Genomic DNA, 20,034 nt, shown 5'->3' with positions numbered 1-20,034 from the left:
TAATCAAAAACCCCAAGGGGCTTATTCTTGTAAACAGAAGTCCATGAGCACGCTCCTATGTCGACACTGAACAAAATGAGTAATTTATCCTGCTTCTCACCAGACCCATCAACTGCCTGTAGAAAAAACTAAATTTTAAAACAGTCCCCTTAAATATAAAAATATAACAAAGCGCACATAATAATTGCACACTGCATTATTAAGCAAATTGAATGGTCCCTCAACATCTGTTTGCAGTCAAACAAACAAAATAAAACACAAGGTGACACCACTCACCACTGGCACTTGGAATGTGCGCACGCTTTCAGACAACCCTACAGCAGACAGAGCAGAGTGAAGCCTTAGTTGCTGGAGAGCTTGCAAGATACAACATTGACATTGCAGCCCTGAGTGAAACTCATCTTGCCAGCATAGATCAGTTGAAGTAGATACATTTTTGTTTGGAGCGGTTGTGGCAGCGATGAGCGTTGTGATGCTAGAGTTGGATTCGCCATCAGGAGTCACCTTGTTCGGAAACTTGATAGTCTGCCCAAGGGTGTGTGAACGACCGGCTTATGACATTACAGCTTCCGCTACAGAACAGAAGTCAAGCCACCCTGATCACCACCTATGCCCCCACAATGAACAACCCGGACGAGATGAAAGGCAAGTTCTACGAAGAGCTAGATGCCTTACTATCAGCATTGAGCAATACCAACAAGCTGATTTTACTTGGCAATTTCAATGCAAGAGTAGGGTGTGACTCTGCAATCTGGCAGGGAGTCATTGGGAAACATGGAATGGGTGAGTGTAACAGTAATGGCCTACTTTTAATGAAGACCTGTGCAGCACACAACCTCATCACCAACACAACCTTCCATCCGCCTACCCATAACAAGACCTCTTGGATGCACCTCTGCTCTAAGCATTGGCATCTTATCGATTATGTCATTGTCAGGAGGAAAGACAGGCAGGAAGTCAGAGCGCCCAAGGCCATGTGTGGTGCTGACTGCTGGACAGATCACAGGCTCATTGTCTCCAAAATGAGGCTCTGCATCAGACCCAAGAGGCGACCATGAGGAAGCAAGGTTATGAAAAGGATCAATGCTGCCAAGCTAAAGAACCCCAGGATAGCTTCAGCACCGGCTGAAATCAAGCTTGCTGACATACACCTCTGCAGGCAGCGCTGAGGACAACTGGGAACGCTTCAGGGATGCTATCCATACATGTGCACTGAAGATGCTCAGGCCCTGTACCCACAAACAGCATGACTGGTTTGATGTAAATGATGAGGAGATACAGGCTCTACTTGTTGAAAAGCACCATGATCATCGGACCTGTCAGAATGACCCATCGTCAGCTGCCAAGAAAAATTCTTTTACCAGCGCTCACAGGACAGTCCAGAATAAACTGTGTAAAATGCAGGAGGCCTGGCTGAGCGCCAAGACAGATGAAATACAGGGATACGCTGACAGAAACGACTTGAAACAGTTCTATGAAGCTCTCAATGTTCTCTATGGACCTCAATCTCTCGGGAGCTCCCCCCTCCTGAGTACAGATGGTACAACTCTCATTAGAGAGGGCTCAGATCCTGCAGAGATGGACTGACACTTTGAAGCCGTCCTCAACTGACCGTCATCTATTAACAATGAGGCAATAGGCAGGATTCCCCAGGTTGATATCAACAGCACCACGGATGACCCACCGGTCGTGGCCGAAGTCATGAAAGCTGTCAGCCAGCTATCCAGTGGCAAAGCCCCAGGGGCAGATGCCATACCCGCAGAGATCTACAAAGCTGCTGGTCCTGTACTTATTGAGAAGCTCACCGAGTTGTTCCCGTCCTTTTGGAAGCAAGGGTCCGTTCCTCAGGAATTTAAAGATGCTTCCTTCATACACCTCTACAAGAGGAAGGGCAATCGGCAAGTACGTGACAACCATCGAGGAATCTCGCTGCTCTCCATCGCAGGAAAAACCCTCGCAAGAGTCCTGCTAAATCGTCTGTCTGGTCACTCATCTGGAGCTGGGCACTGAGTCACAGTGTGGTTTCAGCAAAGGTCGCAGGACTACTGACATTTTTGCGTGCCAACTTCAGGAGAAGCATGAAGTGCAGAATTGTGAGCTCGACACAACCTTTGTTGACCTTGTGAAAGCCTTCGACACTGTCATCCAACAAGGCCTGTGGAGGATCATGTCAAAGTTTAGCTGCCCCCCGCCCCCCCGCAAATTCATTCAGATGGTACGCCAGTTCCATGATGGCCAGAGTACTGGATGGTGGAGAATCCTCTGAGGTATTCCCAGTCACCAATGGCATCAAACAGGGCTGTGTGCTCGCACCCACACTGTTCAGCATGACGTTTACTGCCATGCTGAATGATGCCTTCCAGGACAGTGCTGGAATCAGCCTCAAGTACAGAGTGGATGGGAAGATCTTCAACCTGAGGAGACTTCAAGCTATTACCAAAGTGAAGGAGACTGTTCTGAGAGACTTCCTCTTTGTCAATGACTGTGCCCTGTATGCTGGCTCAGAGCCAAAGATGCAAGTCAGTATGAACAAATTTTCCATGGCGTGTGACAATTTTGGACTCACCATCAACATTAAAAAGACGGAAGTCATGCACCAGCCTGCTCCTCATGCACTGTACACAGAACCCATAATCACAATCAAAGGGCAGAAACTACAGGCAGTGGACCAGTTCACTTATCTTGGCAGCACCCTCTCCCAAGCAGCAACTATTGATACAGAAGTTAACTTCAGAATAACAAAGACAAGTTCTGCTTTTAGTAGACTGCGCTCCACTGTATGGGAATGTCGAGGAATCAGCCCAGCAACAAACTGAAGGTCTACAGCGCCCTCCCATATGCCTGTGAAACGGGGACTGTGTATCGAAAGCATGCAAGATAGTTCAATCATTTCCACATGACTTATCTTCACAGAATATTATGCATCGGTTGGCAAGACAAAGTAGCAGACACTGAGCTCTCTTTAGAGCAAGTCTACCATCAGTCCACACACTGCTGATGAGAGTGCAGACCCGGTGGGCAGGTCATGTCATCCGTATGTCAGACCAGTGCATACCCAAGCAGCTCCTTTTTGGGGAACTCTCTGCTGGAAGGTGCTCGCATGAAGGGCAGAACAAACATTTTAAAGACGCACTCAAGGCCTCCCTGAAGTCACTTGACATTGACATGACCACCTGGGAAATGCTGGCACAAAACCACCCTACCTGGCACTGCCTCATCCACAAAGGCTGTCAAGTTTACAAAGCAAGGTTTCTTGCTGAAGCACAACTTAAGCGTGAGCTGCGCAAGTCCAGAGCCACCAGCACAACAACCACAGTGTCTACACAAGTCTGTCCAATATGTGCCAGGACATTCTGTGCCCAAATTGGCCTGATCAGTCATCTTCGGACACACCGCATCCAGCTTCAAAATGACTAATACTATCGAGGTCCTCATCGATGATGGATGAACAACAACAATGTTTAAGCAAATTGAATGGCCCCTCAACACCTGACAAGATAGGCTTCGGTGTGAACAGGCAGGGGCGAGGGTAGGTTCCGGCAAGTTTTTTTCTTGTCTCTTCAGAGTAGGAAGAATGCCAGGCAGGATGTTGGAATGCTCCTCCTGCAGGATGTGGGAAGTCAGGGAGACCTCCCGGTATCCCTGAAGACGACAACAACACCTGCAAGAGGTGCATCCAGCTGCAGCTTCTAACAAATCACATTTAGGGAACTGGAGCAGAAGCTGGAACATTCAGGAGAATGTGGAGTTTATAGGTAGTAGCTTCAGGGAGGTAGTTTTGCCAAAGGCACAGAGCACAGGTAATTGGGTTACCGTTAGGTGAGGGAAGGGGAAAGGGCAGGCAGAGCAGGGTTCCCCTGTGGCCATTCCCCTCCACAACAGGTATACCAATTTTTAGATACTGTTGTGGGGGATGCCTTATATGGGACAGCTGCAGCAGCCAGATCTCTGGCACTGAGTCTGGTTCTGCAGCGCAGAAGGGAGGGTGGAAAAGGAGAATGGTAATGATGGGGGACTTGATAGTCAGAGCTACAGACAGGAGGTTCTGTGGTTGTGACAGACTCCTGGATAGTTTGTTGCCTCCCAGGTGCCAGGATCAGGGATGTCTCTGATCGCATGCACAGCATTCTGAAGTGGGAGGGTGATCAGCCAGATGTCGTGGTACACATCAGTACCAATGACGTAGGAAGGAAAAGTGAGGAGGTCTTGAAGAGTGAGAATAGAGAGCTTGGTAGGAAGTTAAAAAGCAGGACCCTGAGGGTAGTAATCTCAGGATTGCTACCTGGTGCCACGTGCCAGTGAGGGTAAGAGTAGGATGCTCAGACAGATGAACACATGGCTGAGGAACTGGTGTAGGGGGCAGTGTTTCAGATTTCTAGATCATTGGGGTTTCTTCTGGGGCAGGTGGTACCTGTACAAGAGAGACAGGTTACACCTGAACTACAAGGGGTCCAATATACTTGCAGGGAGGTTTGCTAGTGTTATTGGGAAGGTTTAAACTAGATTCCCAGGGGGATGGGAACCATCCGAGTGCCAGAGCAGATAGTGGAGCAGGGATGAAAATAAATGATGTTAATAGTTCATGCAAAATCACAAATAGAAGGATTATGTGTGGTGGTAATAATCTTGAGGTGTGTCTATTTCAATGCCAGGAGTATTGTGGGGAAGGCAGAAGAGCTGAGGGTATGGATTGACACGTGGAAATATGACATTATAGCCAAGTTTCACTAATGGCTATAAGGAGGGACAGGACTGGCAGCTCAATGTTCCATCGTTCCGATGTTTCGGACGTGATAGAGGCAGAAGGATGAAGGGTGGGGGGTGGTATTGCTAGTCAAGGAAAATGTTATAGAAGTGCTCAGGCAGGACAGATTAGAGGGCTTATCTTCTGAAGCCATATGGGTGGAGCTGAGAAACAGGAAAGGTATGACCACATTAATGGGGTTGTATTATAGACCACCCAATAGGCAGCAAGAATTGGGGGAGCAAATCTGCAAAGAGCTAGCAGACAACTGCAGGAAACATAAAGTTGTGATAATAGGGGATTTTAATTTTCCACATGTAGATTGGGACTCCCATACTGTTAAAGGTCTAGATGAGTTAGAGCGTGTAAAATGTGTTCAGGAAAAATTTCTAAATCAATATGTAGAGGTACCGCCTAGAGATGATGCAATATTAGATCTCCTATTAGAAATTGAGTTAGGACAAGTGACGGAAGTGTGTGTAGGGGAACACTTTGGTTCCAGTGATCATAACGCCATTAGTTTCAACTTGGAGGTCCAAGTTCCAACTTCAACGTCAAGGATAGTAGTGGGAACTTGTGCATGGAGTCAGAAGAGATAGGTGAGGCATTGAATGAATATTTTTCTTCAGTGCTCACTAAGGAGAGGGGCTATGTTTTTGATGAGGAGTGCGTGAAACAGGCTGCTAGGGTGGAGGAGGTAGATGCTCTGAGGGAAGATGTATTATCAATTTTGAAAAAACCTGAGGGTGGATAAGTCCCCTGGGCCAGATGGGATACATCCTAGGATACCTTGAGAGGCAAGGGATGAGATTGCAGAGCCTTTAGCTTTGATCTTTGGGTGCTCGCTGTCCATGGGGATAGTGCCAGAGGACTGGAGAGTGGCAAATGTTGTTCCTCTCTTCAAGAAAGGAAATAGGAATGACCCTGGTAATTATAGGCCAGTTAGTCTTTCTTTGGTGGTTGATAAGTTAATGGAAAGGGTCCTGAGAGATAGGATTTATGATCATTTGAAAAGATTCACTTTAGTCCGGGATAGTCAGCATGATTTTGTGAGGGGTAAGTCCTGCCTCTCAAATTTGATTGAATTCTTTGAGGAGGTAACTAAGTGTGTGAACGAAGGTAGAGCAGTTGATGTCGTATACATGGATTTAGGAAGGCATTTGATAAGGTTGCCCATGGTAGGCTCATGAAGAACATAAGGATGTGTGGGATAGAAAGAAATTTGACCGATTGGATAAGGAACTGGCTGTATCATAGAAGACAGAGGGAAAATTTTCAGACTGGAGGCCCGTTACCAGCAGTGTACCACAGGGGTCAGTGCTGGGTCCTCTGTTATTTGTGATTTTTATCAATGACTTGGAGGAGGTGGCTGAAGGGTGGGTCAGTAACTTTGCTGATGACTCCAAGATTGGTGGAGTAGTGGATGAGGTGGAGGCTGTTGTAGCCTGCAAAGAGACATTGATAGGATGCAGAGCTGGGCCAAAAAGTGGCAGATGGAGCTTAACCCTGATAAGTGTGAGGTGATTCATTTTGGTAGGACAAACTTGAGTGCAGATTACGGGGTCAATGGCAGGGTTCTGAGGACTGTGGAGGAACAGAGAGATCTTGGGGTTCATATCCAAAGATCTCTGAAGGTTAACACTCAAGTGGATAGAGCCGTAAAGAAGGTTTATAGTGTGTTAGCGTTTATTAACAGGGTTTTTGAGTTTAAGAGCTGTGGGGTTATGCTGCAACTATACTGGACGTTGGTGAGACCACATTTGGAATATTGTGTTCAATTTTGGTCACCTCATTATAAGAAGGATGTGAAAGTATTGGAGAGAGTGCAAAGGAGATTTACCAGGATGCTGCCTGGTTTGGAGGGTAGGTCTTATGAGGAAAGGTTGAGGGAGCTGGGGCTTTTCTCTTTGGAGCGGAGAAGGATGAGAGGCGACTTAATAGAGGTTTATAAGATGATAGTCTCTGCACGTCCACTCTATTTCCTCGGGTGGATGTAGCTGTTACTAGGGGGCATAACTATAAGGTTCATGGGAGATATAGGAGGGATGTCCGAGGTAGATTCCTCACTCAGAGTGGTTGGGGTGTGGAAAAGACTGCCTGCTATGATAGTAGAGTCGGACACTTTAGGAACTTTCAAGCGGTTATTGGATAGTACATGGAGCACTCCAGAATTATAGGGAGGGGATAGCTTGATCTTGGGATTGGACATAGCTCGGCACAACATTGAGGGCTGAAGGGCCTGTACTGTGCTGTGATGTTCTATGTTTCTATGATCATGAATAAAGATACATCTGGTCACTGAGTTGAGGTTCTAAACTGGAAAAAGGCTAAATTTGAAGAAATGAGAAAGGATCTACAAAGCATGGATTGGGACAGGCTGTTCTCTGGCAAAGATGTGATTGGTACGTGGGAGGCCTTCAAAGGAGAAATTTTAAGCGTGCAGAGTTTGTATGTTCCTGTCAGGATTAAAGGCAAAGTGAATAAGAATAAGGGACCTTGGTTCTCGAGGGATATTGGAACTCTGGTAAAGAAGAAGAGAGAGATATATGACATGTATAGGCAACAAAGAACAAATAAAATGCTTGAGGAGTATAAAAAGTGCAAGAAACTAAAGAAAGAAATCAGGAGGGCTAAAAGAAGATATGAGTTTGCTTTGGCAGTCAAGGTGAAGGATAATCCTCAGAGCTTCTACAGGTGTATTAAGGATAGTAAAGGATAAAATTGGTCCTCTTGAAGATCAGAGTGGTCGGCTATGTATGGAACCAAAAGAAATGGGGTGATATTAAATGGGCTTTTTGCATCTGTATTTACTAAGGAAACTGGCATGGAGTCTATGAGAACTGGCATGGAGAAATGAAGCAAACACGTGGGGAGGTCATGGAACCTATACAGATTAAAGGGCAGGAGGTGCTTGCTGTCTTGAGGCAAATCAGAGTAGATAAATCCCAGGACCGGACAGGGTACTCCCACGGACCTCGAAGGAGACTAGTGTTGAAATTGCAGGGGCCCTGGCAGATACATTTAAAATGTTGGTATCACGGGTGTGGTGCCAGATGATTCATGTTGTTCTGTTGTTTAAAAAAGGCTCAAAAAGTGATCTGGGAAATTATAGGCTGGTAAATTTGACATCGGTAGTAGGTAAATTATTGGAAGGAGTACTAAGAAATAGGATCTACAAATATTTGGATAGATGGACTTATTAGGGAGAGTCAACATGGAGTTGTGCATGGTAGGTCATGTTTAACCAATCTATTGGAGTTTTTTGAGGATGCTATCAGGAAAGTGGATGTTGTTTACATGAGCTTCAGTAAGGCCTTTGACAAGGTCCCACATGGGAGGTTAGTTAGGAAGGTTCAGTCGCTAGGTATACATGGAGAGGTAGTAAATTGGATTAGACATTGGCTCAATGGAAGAAGCCAGAGAGTGGTTGTGGAGGAGGCCTGTGACTAGTGGTGTGCCACAGGGATCAGTGCTGAGTCCATTGTTGTTTATCTATATCAATGATCTGGGTGATAATGTGGTAAATCGGATCAGCAAATTTGCTGATGATACAAAGAATGGAGGTGTAGTGGCCAGTGAGGAAGATTTTCAAAGCCTGCAGAGGGATTTGGACCAGCTAGAAAAATGGACTGAAAAATGACAGATGGAGTTTAGTGCAGATGAGTGTGAGGTATTGCACTTTGGAAGGACAAGCCAAGGTAGAACATACAAGGTAAATGGTAGGACACTGAAGAGTGCAGTAGAACAGAGGGATCTGGAAATACAGATGCATAATTCCTTAAAAGTGGCGTCACAGGTAGTTAGGAATGTAAAGAGTGCTTTTGGTATATTGGCCTTTTACAAATCAAAATAGTGAGTATAAGAGTTGGAATGTTATGAAGTTGTATAAGACATTGAGGCCGAATTTAGAGTATTGTGTGCAGTTTTGGTTACCTAATTACGGGAAAGATATTAATAAAGTTGAAAGAATGCAGAGAATGTTTTACAAGGATGTTGCCAGGACTTGAGAAACTGAGTTACAGAGAAAGGTTGAATAGATTAGGACTTTATTCCCTGGAGCATAGAAGAATGAGGGGAGATTTGCTAGAGGGGTATAAAATTATGATGGGTACAGATAGAGTGAATGCAAGCAGGCTTTTTCCACTGAGGCTAGGAGAGAATAAAACTAGAGGACATGGGTTAAGAGTGAAGGGGAAAAAGTTTAAAGGGAATATTAGTGGGGGGGGCCTTCTTGACAGAGTGGTGGGAGTGTGGAATGAGCTGCCAGATGAAGTGGTGAAAGCGGGCTCCCTTTTAACATTTAAGAAAAACTTGGACAGGTACATGGATGAGAGGGGTGTGGAGGGATATGGTCCAGGTGCAGGTCAGTGGGACTAGGCAGAAAAATGGTTCAGCACAACCAAGAAGGGCCAAAAGGCCTGTTTCTGTGCTGTAATGTTCTATGGTTCTAAGACTGGAGAAATGTTATTCTGGAATCCTAGGTGCTAAATTTCACCCAGAGAGTATTCTCTGATACTGAAAACATCTTCATAAATAACACATCTGAGGTTCATTCCTCTAACTCTGCTAGCTTTCCTCTCCCCAAGGTATCTGAAGATAGCTCTGCAGCATATCGAGCTTCATGAAGATGTGGAGTCATGTAATGGTGCTGACAGTTCTTGGAATGTAGGAAATGGATACCTGACTGGAATGAAAGTTAACTGCCCTAAGGTCAGCATATCGTCTAAGTTTGTTATGCAATGACTAGATTTGATATCCATAGTGATGAGTCAATTCACTCAGTTTTACCATCTGCTTCCAGTTAGAACATAGAACATTATAGCGCAGTACAGGCCTTTCGATGGTTTCATAGGTTGGCGCAACAATCTAAAGCCCATCTAACCTACACTATTCCAATATCATCCATATGTTTATCCATTGAAGTTGTTTCAGCTCCTACAACAGTCGGGCATGGATTGCAAATAATCCATGAAACTGGTGGAATTATATGTCAACATGAGCAGCATGGCAGTATCCTTTAATCTCCCAAATCCTGTAAATATAAAGAACACTATATAGTCTGCTTCGTTGATCACTTAATGTCTGCTCTAGTGGGGTGTCCAAGTTTGTACCTAACCCTATTGAAAAGATTTACCCCAGTAAGATTTCTCTAGCCCTGTAGAATGTGAATCTGTCTAGTCAAAATAAATTTGTCAACATCAATAAGAAGCAACATTGAGATGCCTGCTATCTCGATTTGAGCTTTTCTTTAATCATTCATGATGGTATAGACATACTGTACCTCACTCTCAAGAAGTTACTCCTCTATTTTAAACTAATGAAGTCTTCTTCAATGGCTTGAACATCTTTGGAAAATAGTTCCATGTTAGACATGAGTTGCAATTTGTTCCTTGAGCTGGACATTGCATTGCATTTGGATGAGCACTTGCATAATTTGGGCCCAGTTTTTAACACATTGAGACTGTTAAGGTTGCCTTGTCCTTAAACCTTGCACTCGCTCATTTGGCAAATTGTTTCTGCAACCCTCAGTCTATTTGTGTAACTACTTTAAATCTAACATGACAGATTTGATTTGGACTGGCAAAGTTGTGGTTTTTTCCAAGGTTAAATCATCATCCAGCATGAGGAGACATTCTCTAACCAAACATAGAAACATAGAATATTACAGCACAGTGCAGGCCCTTCGGCCCTCAATGTTGTGCCGAGCTATGTCCAATCCCAAGATCAAGCTATCCCTTTCCTATAATAAATTGAAACATATAATATACATAATAGATTGAAATCTTTTTAATTGGTCATGAATTAGTTCAATGAGTGTTTTGCCAAATTTAAACGTAGAAACCATTTGTCATAACACTGAAATGTATTGTTTAATGTGAGCTCCATTTCCCTTCCATCTCTGGTAGAATTTCTATTATTTGATCATCACATTTTTTTGGCCTGAAATATTTTTTGAGGGCGCCCAAAATATCAACATAGATGTGTCTTCTGTGAGTTGCTTGAATGTTCACTGGCCTTCAGCACCAACGTATGAGTATCATCTTCTTGCAGATTGCTGCTATGCCTGAATATTAGATTCCTGTAGATAGCAAGTATGTCTTGAACTGCAGAATCTAGTGATCCCATCACATGGGAGGATCTCCCTGAGGTGCTGAGGCTGGTAAAGTTAAACTTTTCTCAACAAGATTTGGCAGCAAGGGTGATTGCAAATGTGCTGATTTGTTGTATGCTGTATGTATCTGTTTTACCTCCAGAGGAATGCAGAGATGATACTAGTTCCCCTTCCTGGGACGCTGATGATCTACAATTGAGAGTGAATTGACCTGTTCTCCTGCAGTTCCAATGTTGAGCTCCTCTCTCCCACCCACTAGTCTACATGTGGCCCTTTTGGCCACACTAAGACCTTAAGACATAACAGAATTAGGCCTCTTGGCTCATCGAGTCTGCTCTGCCATTCAATCATGGCTGATAGTTTTCTCATACCCATTCTCCTGCCTTTTCCTCATAACCCTTGACCCCTTATTAATCAAGAACCTATCTCTGTCTTAAAGACACTCAATGACATGACCTGACCTCCACAGGTTCACCACTCTCTGGCTGAAGAAACTCCTCCTTATCTGTTTTAAAGCCTGAGGTTGTGCCCTGACAACTGACACTCTCCTTGGGTTTCGATTGACTTCCTGAGGTATCCACCATCTTTTGTACTGTTGCCCTCATGCCTAAGTGTGAGGCTTTCATGGCAGCCCGTTCCATGGTTACTGCAATCTCAAAAACCTTTTTGAAATCTAATTATGCAGTAAATGGTAGAGTCCTTAGAAATATTAGCATAGAGAGGAATCTGAGTGTGCGGATCCACAGTTCCCTAAAAGTGGCAACTCAGGTGGTCAAGAAGGCATGCTGGCCTTCATCGGTTGGAATGTTGAGTATAGGAATTGGAAAATCATGTTGCAGCTGTATAAGACTTTGGCTGTATTTGGAGTATTGTGTACAATTCTGGTTGCCACACTACTGGAAGGAGATTGATACATTGGAAAAGGTGCAGAAGAGATGTTGGCTGGTTTGGAGGATATGGGCTATAAAGAAGGGTTGAATAAACTTGGATTGTTTTCACTGGAGTGTTGGAGGATAAGGGGAGACCTGATAGAGGTTTACAAGATTATGACAGGCTTGGATAGAGTGGATAGACCCTTTTTCCCAGGGTCGAAGAGTTGAAAGTGATGGGGGAAAATTTTGAGAGATGTAAGGGGCAAGTTTTTCAGACGGTGGTGAATGCACTGCCAGAGGAGGTGGTGGAAGCAGATTCTATAACAGCATTCAAGAGTCTTCTGGATCATGAATAGGCCGGGAATAGAGGGACATGGACCATACAGAAGCAAAAGTTCAGATTAAAGAGGCATCTGACCAACAAAACCAAGCGTGTGGAATGCCTTCTTCACCACTCTGCCCACTTGTGACTCCACTTTCAAGGAGCTATGAACCTGTATCCCTCAATCTCTTTGTTCTATAACTCTCCCCAGCACCCTACGATTAACTGAGTAAGTCCTGCCCTGGTTCAGTCTATCAAAATACATCACTTTGCATTTGTTCAAATTAAACTCCATCTGCCACTTGTCAGCCCACTGGTCCAATTGATCGAGATCGCATGGCACTCTGAGAGAAACGTCCCTGTCATTACGCCACCAATCTTGGTGTCATCTGCAAACTCACTACCTTATATTTTCATCCAAATTGTTAATATAAATGACAAATAACAGTGGACCCAACACTGATCCCTGAGGCCTCCAGTTTGAAAAACAATCCTGTACAACCACTCTGTGCCGTCTGTCATCAAACCAATTTTGTATCCATTTAGCTACCTCGCCCTGGATCCTGTGAGATTTAACCTTTTGCAACAACCTACCATGCAGTACCTTGTCAAAGGATTGTGATCCAGTGACAATGAAGGACTATCATTCCAAATTAAGGGATTTGTAGGTGATGATGTTTCCACGTATCTGCTGCTATTGTGCTTCTAGTTAGTAAAGATCGTGGGTTTGGAAGGTGGATGAAGGGCTGATCAATAAGCTACTTTGTCCTGAACAGTGTCAAACGCCTTGAGTGTTGAAGCTGTATTCTTCGAGGCAAATAAGAACAGGCGTAGGCCATCTGACCCCTCAAGCCTACTCTGCCATTCAGTAAGATCATGGCTGATCTTTTCATGGACTCAGCTCCACTTGCCCACCCGCTCACCATAACCCTTAATACCTTTACTGTTTAAAAAGTTTCTGTCCTTGCTTTAAAAATATTCAATGAGGTAGCCTCAACTGCTTCATTGGGCAGGGAATTCCACAGATTCACAACCCTTTGGGTGAAGAAGTTTCTCCTCGACTCAGTCCTAAATCTGCTGCCCCTTATTTTGAGGCTATGTCCTGTAATTCTAGTTTCACCTGCCAGTAGAAACAACTTCCCTGCTTCTATCTTATCTATTCCTTTCATAATCTTGTATGTTTCTACAAGACCTTTCCTCATTCTTCTGAATTCCAATGCGCATAGTCCCAATCTACTCAGTCTCCCCTTATAAGCCAACCCTCTCAACTCTGGAATCAGCTTAGCGAATCTCCTCTGCACCACTTCCAGTGCCAGTATATCCTTTCTCAAGTGAGGAAACCAAAACTGTACAGAGTAATCCAGGTGTGGCCTCACCAGCACCTAATACAGCTGCAATATACCCTTGCTGATTTTAAATTCTATCCCTCTAGCAATGAAGGACAAAATTCCATTTGCCTTCTTAATTACCTGCTGCACATGCAAACCAACTCCTTGTGATTCTTGCACAAGGACACCCTGGTCCCTCTGCACAGCAGCATGCTGCAATAAGGGGAATTATGAAGCCATCTGGCAGGAAATTAGAGGCACAAATTGGAAGGAGGTTTTCTCGGTGAAATGTACAGACGGAATGTGGCAGATTTTCAAGGAATATTTGTCTGGAGTTCTGCATGCCAACATCCCGACAAGACGGAAGTTTTGGCAGATTACAGGAACCGTGGTGCACGAAAGTTGTAATGAATTTAGTCAAGAAGGAAAAAGCATACAAAAGGTTCAGGGAGCTAGGTAATGTTAGGGATCTAGAGGAATATATGACTAGTAGGAAAGAAATTAGGAGAGCCAGAAGGGGTCATGAGAAGGTCTTGGCAGGTAAGATTAAGGAAAGACCCAAGGCATTCTACAAGTATGTGAAGAGCAAAAGGATGAAATGTGAAGGAATAGGATCTATCAGATGTGACAGTGAGAAGGTTTGTATAGAACCGGTAGAAATAGCAGAGGCGCTCAATTAATACTTTACTTTGGTATTCACAGTGGAAAAGAATCTTGGTGATTACAGTGCAGACTTGCAGTGGATGAAAAGCTTGAGTATGTTGACATTAAGAAAGAGGATGTGTTGGAGCTTTTGAAAAGCACCAAGTTAGATAAGTCATTGGGACTGGATGGGATGTACCCCAGGTTACTGTGGGAGGCGAGGGAAGAGATTGCAGAGCCTCTGGCAATGATCTTTGCGTCATCACTGGAGACAGGAGTGGTTCCGGAGGATTGGAGGATTGCGGATGTGGTTCCCCTATTCAGGAAAGGGAGAAGAGAGAGCGCAGGAAATTACCGACTGGTGAGTCTAACCTCAGTGGTTGGTAAGTTGATGGAGAAGATCCTGAGAGACAGGATTTAGGAACATTTGGAGAGGTATAGTATGATCAAAAATAGTCAGCATGGCTTTGTCAAAGGCAGATCGTGCCTTACAAGCCTGGTTGAGTTTTTTGAAGACGTGACTAAACACATTGACGAAGGAAAAGCGGTAGATGTGGTTTATGTGGACTTCAGCAAGGCGTTCGATAAGATCCCCCTGCAAGGCTTATTGAGAAGGTGAGGGGGCATGGGATCCAGGGGGACATTGCTTTGTGGATCCAGAACTGGCTTGCCCACAGAAGGCAAAGAGTGATTGTAGCTGGATCTTTTTCTGCATGGAGGTCGGTCACTAGTGGAGTGCCTCAGGGATCGGTTCTGGGACCCTTACTCTTTGTGATTTTTATAAATGACCTGGATGAGGAAGCGGAGGGATGGGCTGGTAAGTTTGCCGATGAGACAAAGTTGAAGGCGTTGTGAATAGTGTGGAGGGATGTCAGAAGTTGCAACGAGACAGAGATAGGATGCAAGGCTGGGCAGAGAAGTGGCAGATGGACTTCAACCCAGATAAGTGTGTGGTGGTTCATTTTGGCAGGTCAAATGGGATGATGGAATATAATATGCTATCTCTTAGCAGTGTGGAAGATCCAGAAGGATCTTGGGTCCGGGTTCATAGGATGCTCAAATCAGCTTTGCAGGTAGAGTACATGGCTAAGAAGGTGTGTGGTGTACTGGCCTTCATCAATCAAGGGATTGAGTTTAGGAGTCGGGAGATAATGCTGCAGCTATATAAGACCCTGGTCAGACCCCACTTGGAGTACCGTGCTCAGTTCTGGTCACCTCGTTATAGGAAGGATGTGGAAGCAATAGAAAGGGTGCAGAGGAGATTTACAAGGATGTTGCCTGGATTAGGTGGCATGCCTTGTGAGGATAGGTTGAGAGAGCTCGGTCTTTTCTCCTTAGACGAAGGATGAGCGGTGACCTGATAGAGGTGTATAAGATGTTGAGAGGTATTGATCGAGTGGATTCTCAGAGGCTTTTTCCCAGGGCTGAAATGGCTGCCACAAGAGGACACAGGTTTAGGGTGCTAGGGAGTAGGTACAGAGGAGATGTCAGGGGTAAGTTTTTCACTGTGTTGGGTAAGTAGAATCGGCTGCTGGCGGTGGTGATGGAGGCGGATTTGATAGGGTCTTTTAAGAGACTTTTGAATAAGAAAATGGGACTTAGTAAGAGTGTTATAGATAAGCCTAGTAGGTAGGGATATATTCGGCGCAATTTGTGGGCCAAAGGGCCTGTTGTGCTGTAGTTTTTCTGTGTTCTATGTTCTAATTTTTTTACCATTTAAGTAATAGTCCATTTTGCTGTTATTCCTACCAAAATAGATGGCCTCACGTTTACTAACATTGTACTCCATCTGCCAGACTATTGCCCCCTGACTTAGACTATCTGTATCCCTTTGCAGACTTTCAGCATCCTCTGCACACTTTGCTTTGCCAGTCATCTTAGTGTCATCTGCAAATTTTGACACGCTATACTTGGCCCACTCCGAATCATCTATGTAAATTGTAAACAATTACGGTCTCAACACTGATCCCTGAGGCATACCACAAGTCACTCAGCAACCTGAAAAATGCCCATTCACCCCCACTTTTTGCTTTCTGTTTGTTAACCAATCCTCTATCCATGCTAATATGTTACCCGTAACACCGTGCACCTTTATCTTATGTAGCAGTCTTTGGTGCGGCAGCTTGTCAAATGCCTTCTGGAAATCCAGATACACCACATCCACAGGTTCTCCATTTTCCATTGCACGTGTAATGTCTTCAAAGGATTCCACCAAATTAGTCAAATGTGACCTTCCCTTCATGGACCCATGCTGCGTCTCACTGATGGGACAATTTATATCCAGACGACTCGCTATTTCTACCTTGATAGATTCAGGAATTTCCCCTACTACAGAAGTTGAGCTAACTGGCCTATAGTTACCTGCCTTTGTCTATCTGCTTTTTTAATCAGTGGTGTCACATTTGCTGTTTTCCAATCTGCAGGAACCCCAGAGTCCAGCAAATTGTGGTAAATTACCACTATTTGCCAGCATTTGCTATTTCTCGTGCCATCTCTTAGTACTCTGGGATGTATTCCATCAGGACCAGGAGACTTGTCTAACTTTAGCCCCCTTAACTTGCCCAACACTACCACTTTTTCATAGTTTCTAGGTCCTCACCTGCCATGGCTGCCTTGTCATCAATTTTTTGGCATGTTATTTGTGTTTTTCTCTGTGAAGACAGTCACAAAATAATTGTTTGATGCCTCAGCCATTTTCTCATTTCCAGTTATTACATTCTCTTTCTCATCCTCTAAAGGACCAATGTTTACTTTAGCCACTCTTTTTTGTTTTATATATTTGTAGAAACCTTTGCTATCTGTTTTTATATTCTGAGCTAGTTCACTCTCAATCTGTCTTGCTTTTCTTTACAGCTTTTTTTCATGACTTTCTGTTGATCTTTAAAGAGTGGAAAATATTCCATTGTAGTCCTGATTTGTACTTTGTAGATGGTGGACAGAATTTGGGGACATGATGTGGAAATGCTGGTGTTGGACTAGGGTAAACACAATAAGAAGTCTGACAACATCAGTTTTAAGTCCAACTGATTTATTTGATAGTAAACTCACAAGCTTTCAGGGTTTGCCCCTTTGTTAAGCATTTACCTGATGAAGGGGAAAACCTCGAAAGCTTGTGAGTTTACTATCAAATAAATTGGTTGGACTTAAACCTGGTGTTGGCAGACTTCTTACAGAATTTGGGGAGACAGGAAGTGGGTTGCTCCCAGCCTTTGACCTGCTTTTGTCAGCATAGTATTTATATAGCTAGTCAATGATAACCCGCCCCCACCCTGGCTATTGATGATGGATGGTTCAGCGATGGTAATGTTAATGAATGTCAAAGGGAGGTGGCCATTGCCTGACACTTGAGGTATTTGCCTCTTTCAAACCAAGCTTGAATGTTGCCCAGGTCTTGCTTGTTGCATATGGCCACAGACTGCTTCAGTATCTGAGAAGTTGTGTTACTGAACATTGCGTAATCTTCAGTAAACATCTCCACTTCTAACCTAATGGAGGGAAGATCATTGATAAAACAGCTGTCAATGTTTGGACTTTGTACACTACTCTGATGAACTCCTGCAGTATAACCCACATTATCCATTGTGAAATGCTTTGCCACATTGTGACGTTTTAAAAGAGGTTTTTCAAATGCTTTTTTTCATATTCTGACTGAAATTCATCCCTCATCTAACAATGCTAAAAACTAATTGGGCAGAATTCTACCACCTTGCCTGCCATGAAATTGGAGGGTCCAACAATGGAAATCCATTGACCTCGGGCGGGAATTTCCGGTTTTGCTCGATTGAGGCTGTAAAATCCCGCCCATTGTCTCAATTTTTCTGGAACCCTTGTGCTCAAGTTAACGACCATAGTCATCTAAATAACAGTAAGTATATTTCAAGACTAATCCTTTACCTCTGAAGCATGTTGAACAACAAAAATGTGACTCCAGAACCATGGCAATGTAAGCCACTCAGTTGTATCTTGCCGCTACAGAAAATACAATAGAATAAAACTGGATGGATCAACGGAGGCACTGGAAACAGAAGCAATACAATGGTCAGTCACCAGTGGAGTGCCCCAGGGATCTGTTCTGGGACCCTTGCTTTTTGTAATTTTCATAAATAACCTGGATGAGGAAGTGGAGGGATGGGTTGGTAAGCTTGCTGACGACAGAAAGGTTGGTGGTGTTGTAGATGGTTTGGAGGGATGTCAGAGGTTGCAGCGTGACGTAGATAGGATGCAAGGCTGGGCGGAGAAGTGGTAGATGGACTTCAACCTGGATAAATGTGTAGTGGTCCATTTTGGCAGGTCAAATGGGATGAAGGAGTATAATATCAAGGGCAAGACTCTTAGCAGTGTAGAGGATCAGAAGGACCTTGGGATCCAGGTCCATAGGACTCTTAAATTGGCCTTTCAGGTAGAGGATGTGGTTAAGAAGACATCCTGGTATAGTATACTGGCCTTCATCAATCGAGGGATTGAGTTTAGGAGTCGGGACATAATGTTGCAGCTTTATAAGATCCTAGTCAGACCTCTCTTGGAATACTGTGCTCAGTTCTGGTCACCTCGTTACAGGAAGGATGTGGAAGCTATTGAAAGGGTGCAGAGGAGATTTACAAGGATGTTGCCTGGATTGGGTGGCATGCCTTATGAGGATAGGTTGAGGGAGCTCGACCTTTTCTCCTTAGAGAGACGAAGGATGAGAGGTGTATAAGATGTTGAGAGCTATAGATCGGGTGGATTCTCAGAGGCTTTTTCCAAGGGCTGGAGTGGTTGCTATGAGAGGACATAGGTTTAAGGTGCTAGGGAGCAGGTACAGAGGAGATATCAGGGGTAAGTTTTTCACTCAGAGTATGGTGAGTGAGTGGAATCGGCTGCCGTCGGTGGTGGAGGCAAATTCGATAGGGTTTTTTAAGAGACTTCTGGCTGAGTACATTGAACTTAATAGATTTGAGGGTTATAGGTAAGCCTAGTAGGTAGGGATATCATCGGTGCAATTTGTGGGCCGAAGGGCCTGTTTGTGCTGTAGTTTTTCTATGTTCTAACACACCAGCAAACTCTTCCCTACTAATATGTGGAGCTTGGTGCCAAAATTGAGAGCACTATCGCATAAGACTAGTCAAGCAACAGCCTGACATGGTCATACACGCAGAAATATTCCAGACACCACCCACTATCATGCCTGGGTAAGTCCAGTGCCAACAGCAGGTGGTGGTGGCACAGTGGTATGCATCCGGAAGGACTCTCGGAGTCCTCAACATTGACTCCAAATGCCATGAAATCACATGGTCAAATATAAGCAAGGAGACTTCCTGCTAATTACCACCTACTGCCCTTCAATTGCTGATAACTCATTAACAGCAAGGCAGCATTTGACTGAGTGTGGCATCACGCTTCCTCAAAACTGGAGTCAGGGGGAAAATCCCCATTGGTTCAGGTTAGTCCTAGCACAAAGGATGATGGTTGTTGGAGGTTAGGCATCTCAATCCCAGGACAAATCCTTTCTGCTCTCAATCAGCAATGAAGTGATGGAGGGTGCCATCGACAGTGCTATCAAGCAGCACTTACACTGCATTGAACTGCTCATCGCCAAACTTCCATTTTGGATTCTGCCAGTATTACTTGTCTGCTGACCCCATTACAGCTTTGTTCCAAACGTGGACAATTGAGCCAAATTCCAGTGATGAGGTGAGAGTGATTGCCCTTGACATCAAGGCATAATATCAGATAGGGGGTGGAGTAAAATTGAAGTCAGTGGGAATCAGGAAAATTCTCCACTTGCTGAATTCAAAGGAAAGTGATTAGTTCATGTAAGTCAATAATCTCCATTTGGAAGAGTATGAACATTGTTATATGTGATCTATTTTGGTTTGAAGCTTGTGTGATTATCCTTCCGAACCTACACTTGTATTCACGTTGTCAGAACGCGTCACTCGAGCAGCTTGGAAACAAAATATAATGTCAGGTAACTGGAAGGAAATGGTTCTTTTTATTTTGGTTTTCAAAATCTTTTTCAAGGTATTACAACATAT

At 44.2% G+C, this 20,034-nt stretch overlaps 1 protein-coding gene across 3 annotated transcripts in view; it reads left to right on the top strand.

Moving 5' to 3' along the window:
• Positions 1-20,034, top strand: part of elovl2 (ELOVL fatty acid elongase 2) — a 123,753-nt gene that overhangs the window by 9,531 nt on the left and 94,188 nt on the right. Inside the window, exon 2 of one of the 3 annotated variants that reach the window (XM_080204840.1) lies at positions 9,331-9,454. The exons of the other annotated variants lie outside the window; for them this stretch is intronic. Within the exon in view, the coding sequence (XP_080060966.1) occupies positions 9,434-9,454 (21 nt within the window). The 5' untranslated portion in view covers positions 9,331-9,433. The remainder of the gene's footprint in view (positions 1-9,330; positions 9,455-20,034) is intronic. 3 annotated transcript variants of the gene reach the window in all.

The sequence above is a fragment of the Carcharhinus amblyrhynchos genome, chromosome 2 (genome assembly GCF_965287045.1).
Source record: "Carcharhinus amblyrhynchos chromosome 2, sCarAmb.v2.hapA, whole genome shotgun sequence".
In the NCBI taxonomy this organism is placed as follows: Eukaryota; Metazoa; Chordata; class Chondrichthyes; order Carcharhiniformes; family Carcharhinidae; genus Carcharhinus; species Carcharhinus amblyrhynchos.
Note: the sequence above shows the minus strand (reverse complement) of the source record. Positions and strands in the feature narration are given on the sequence as shown.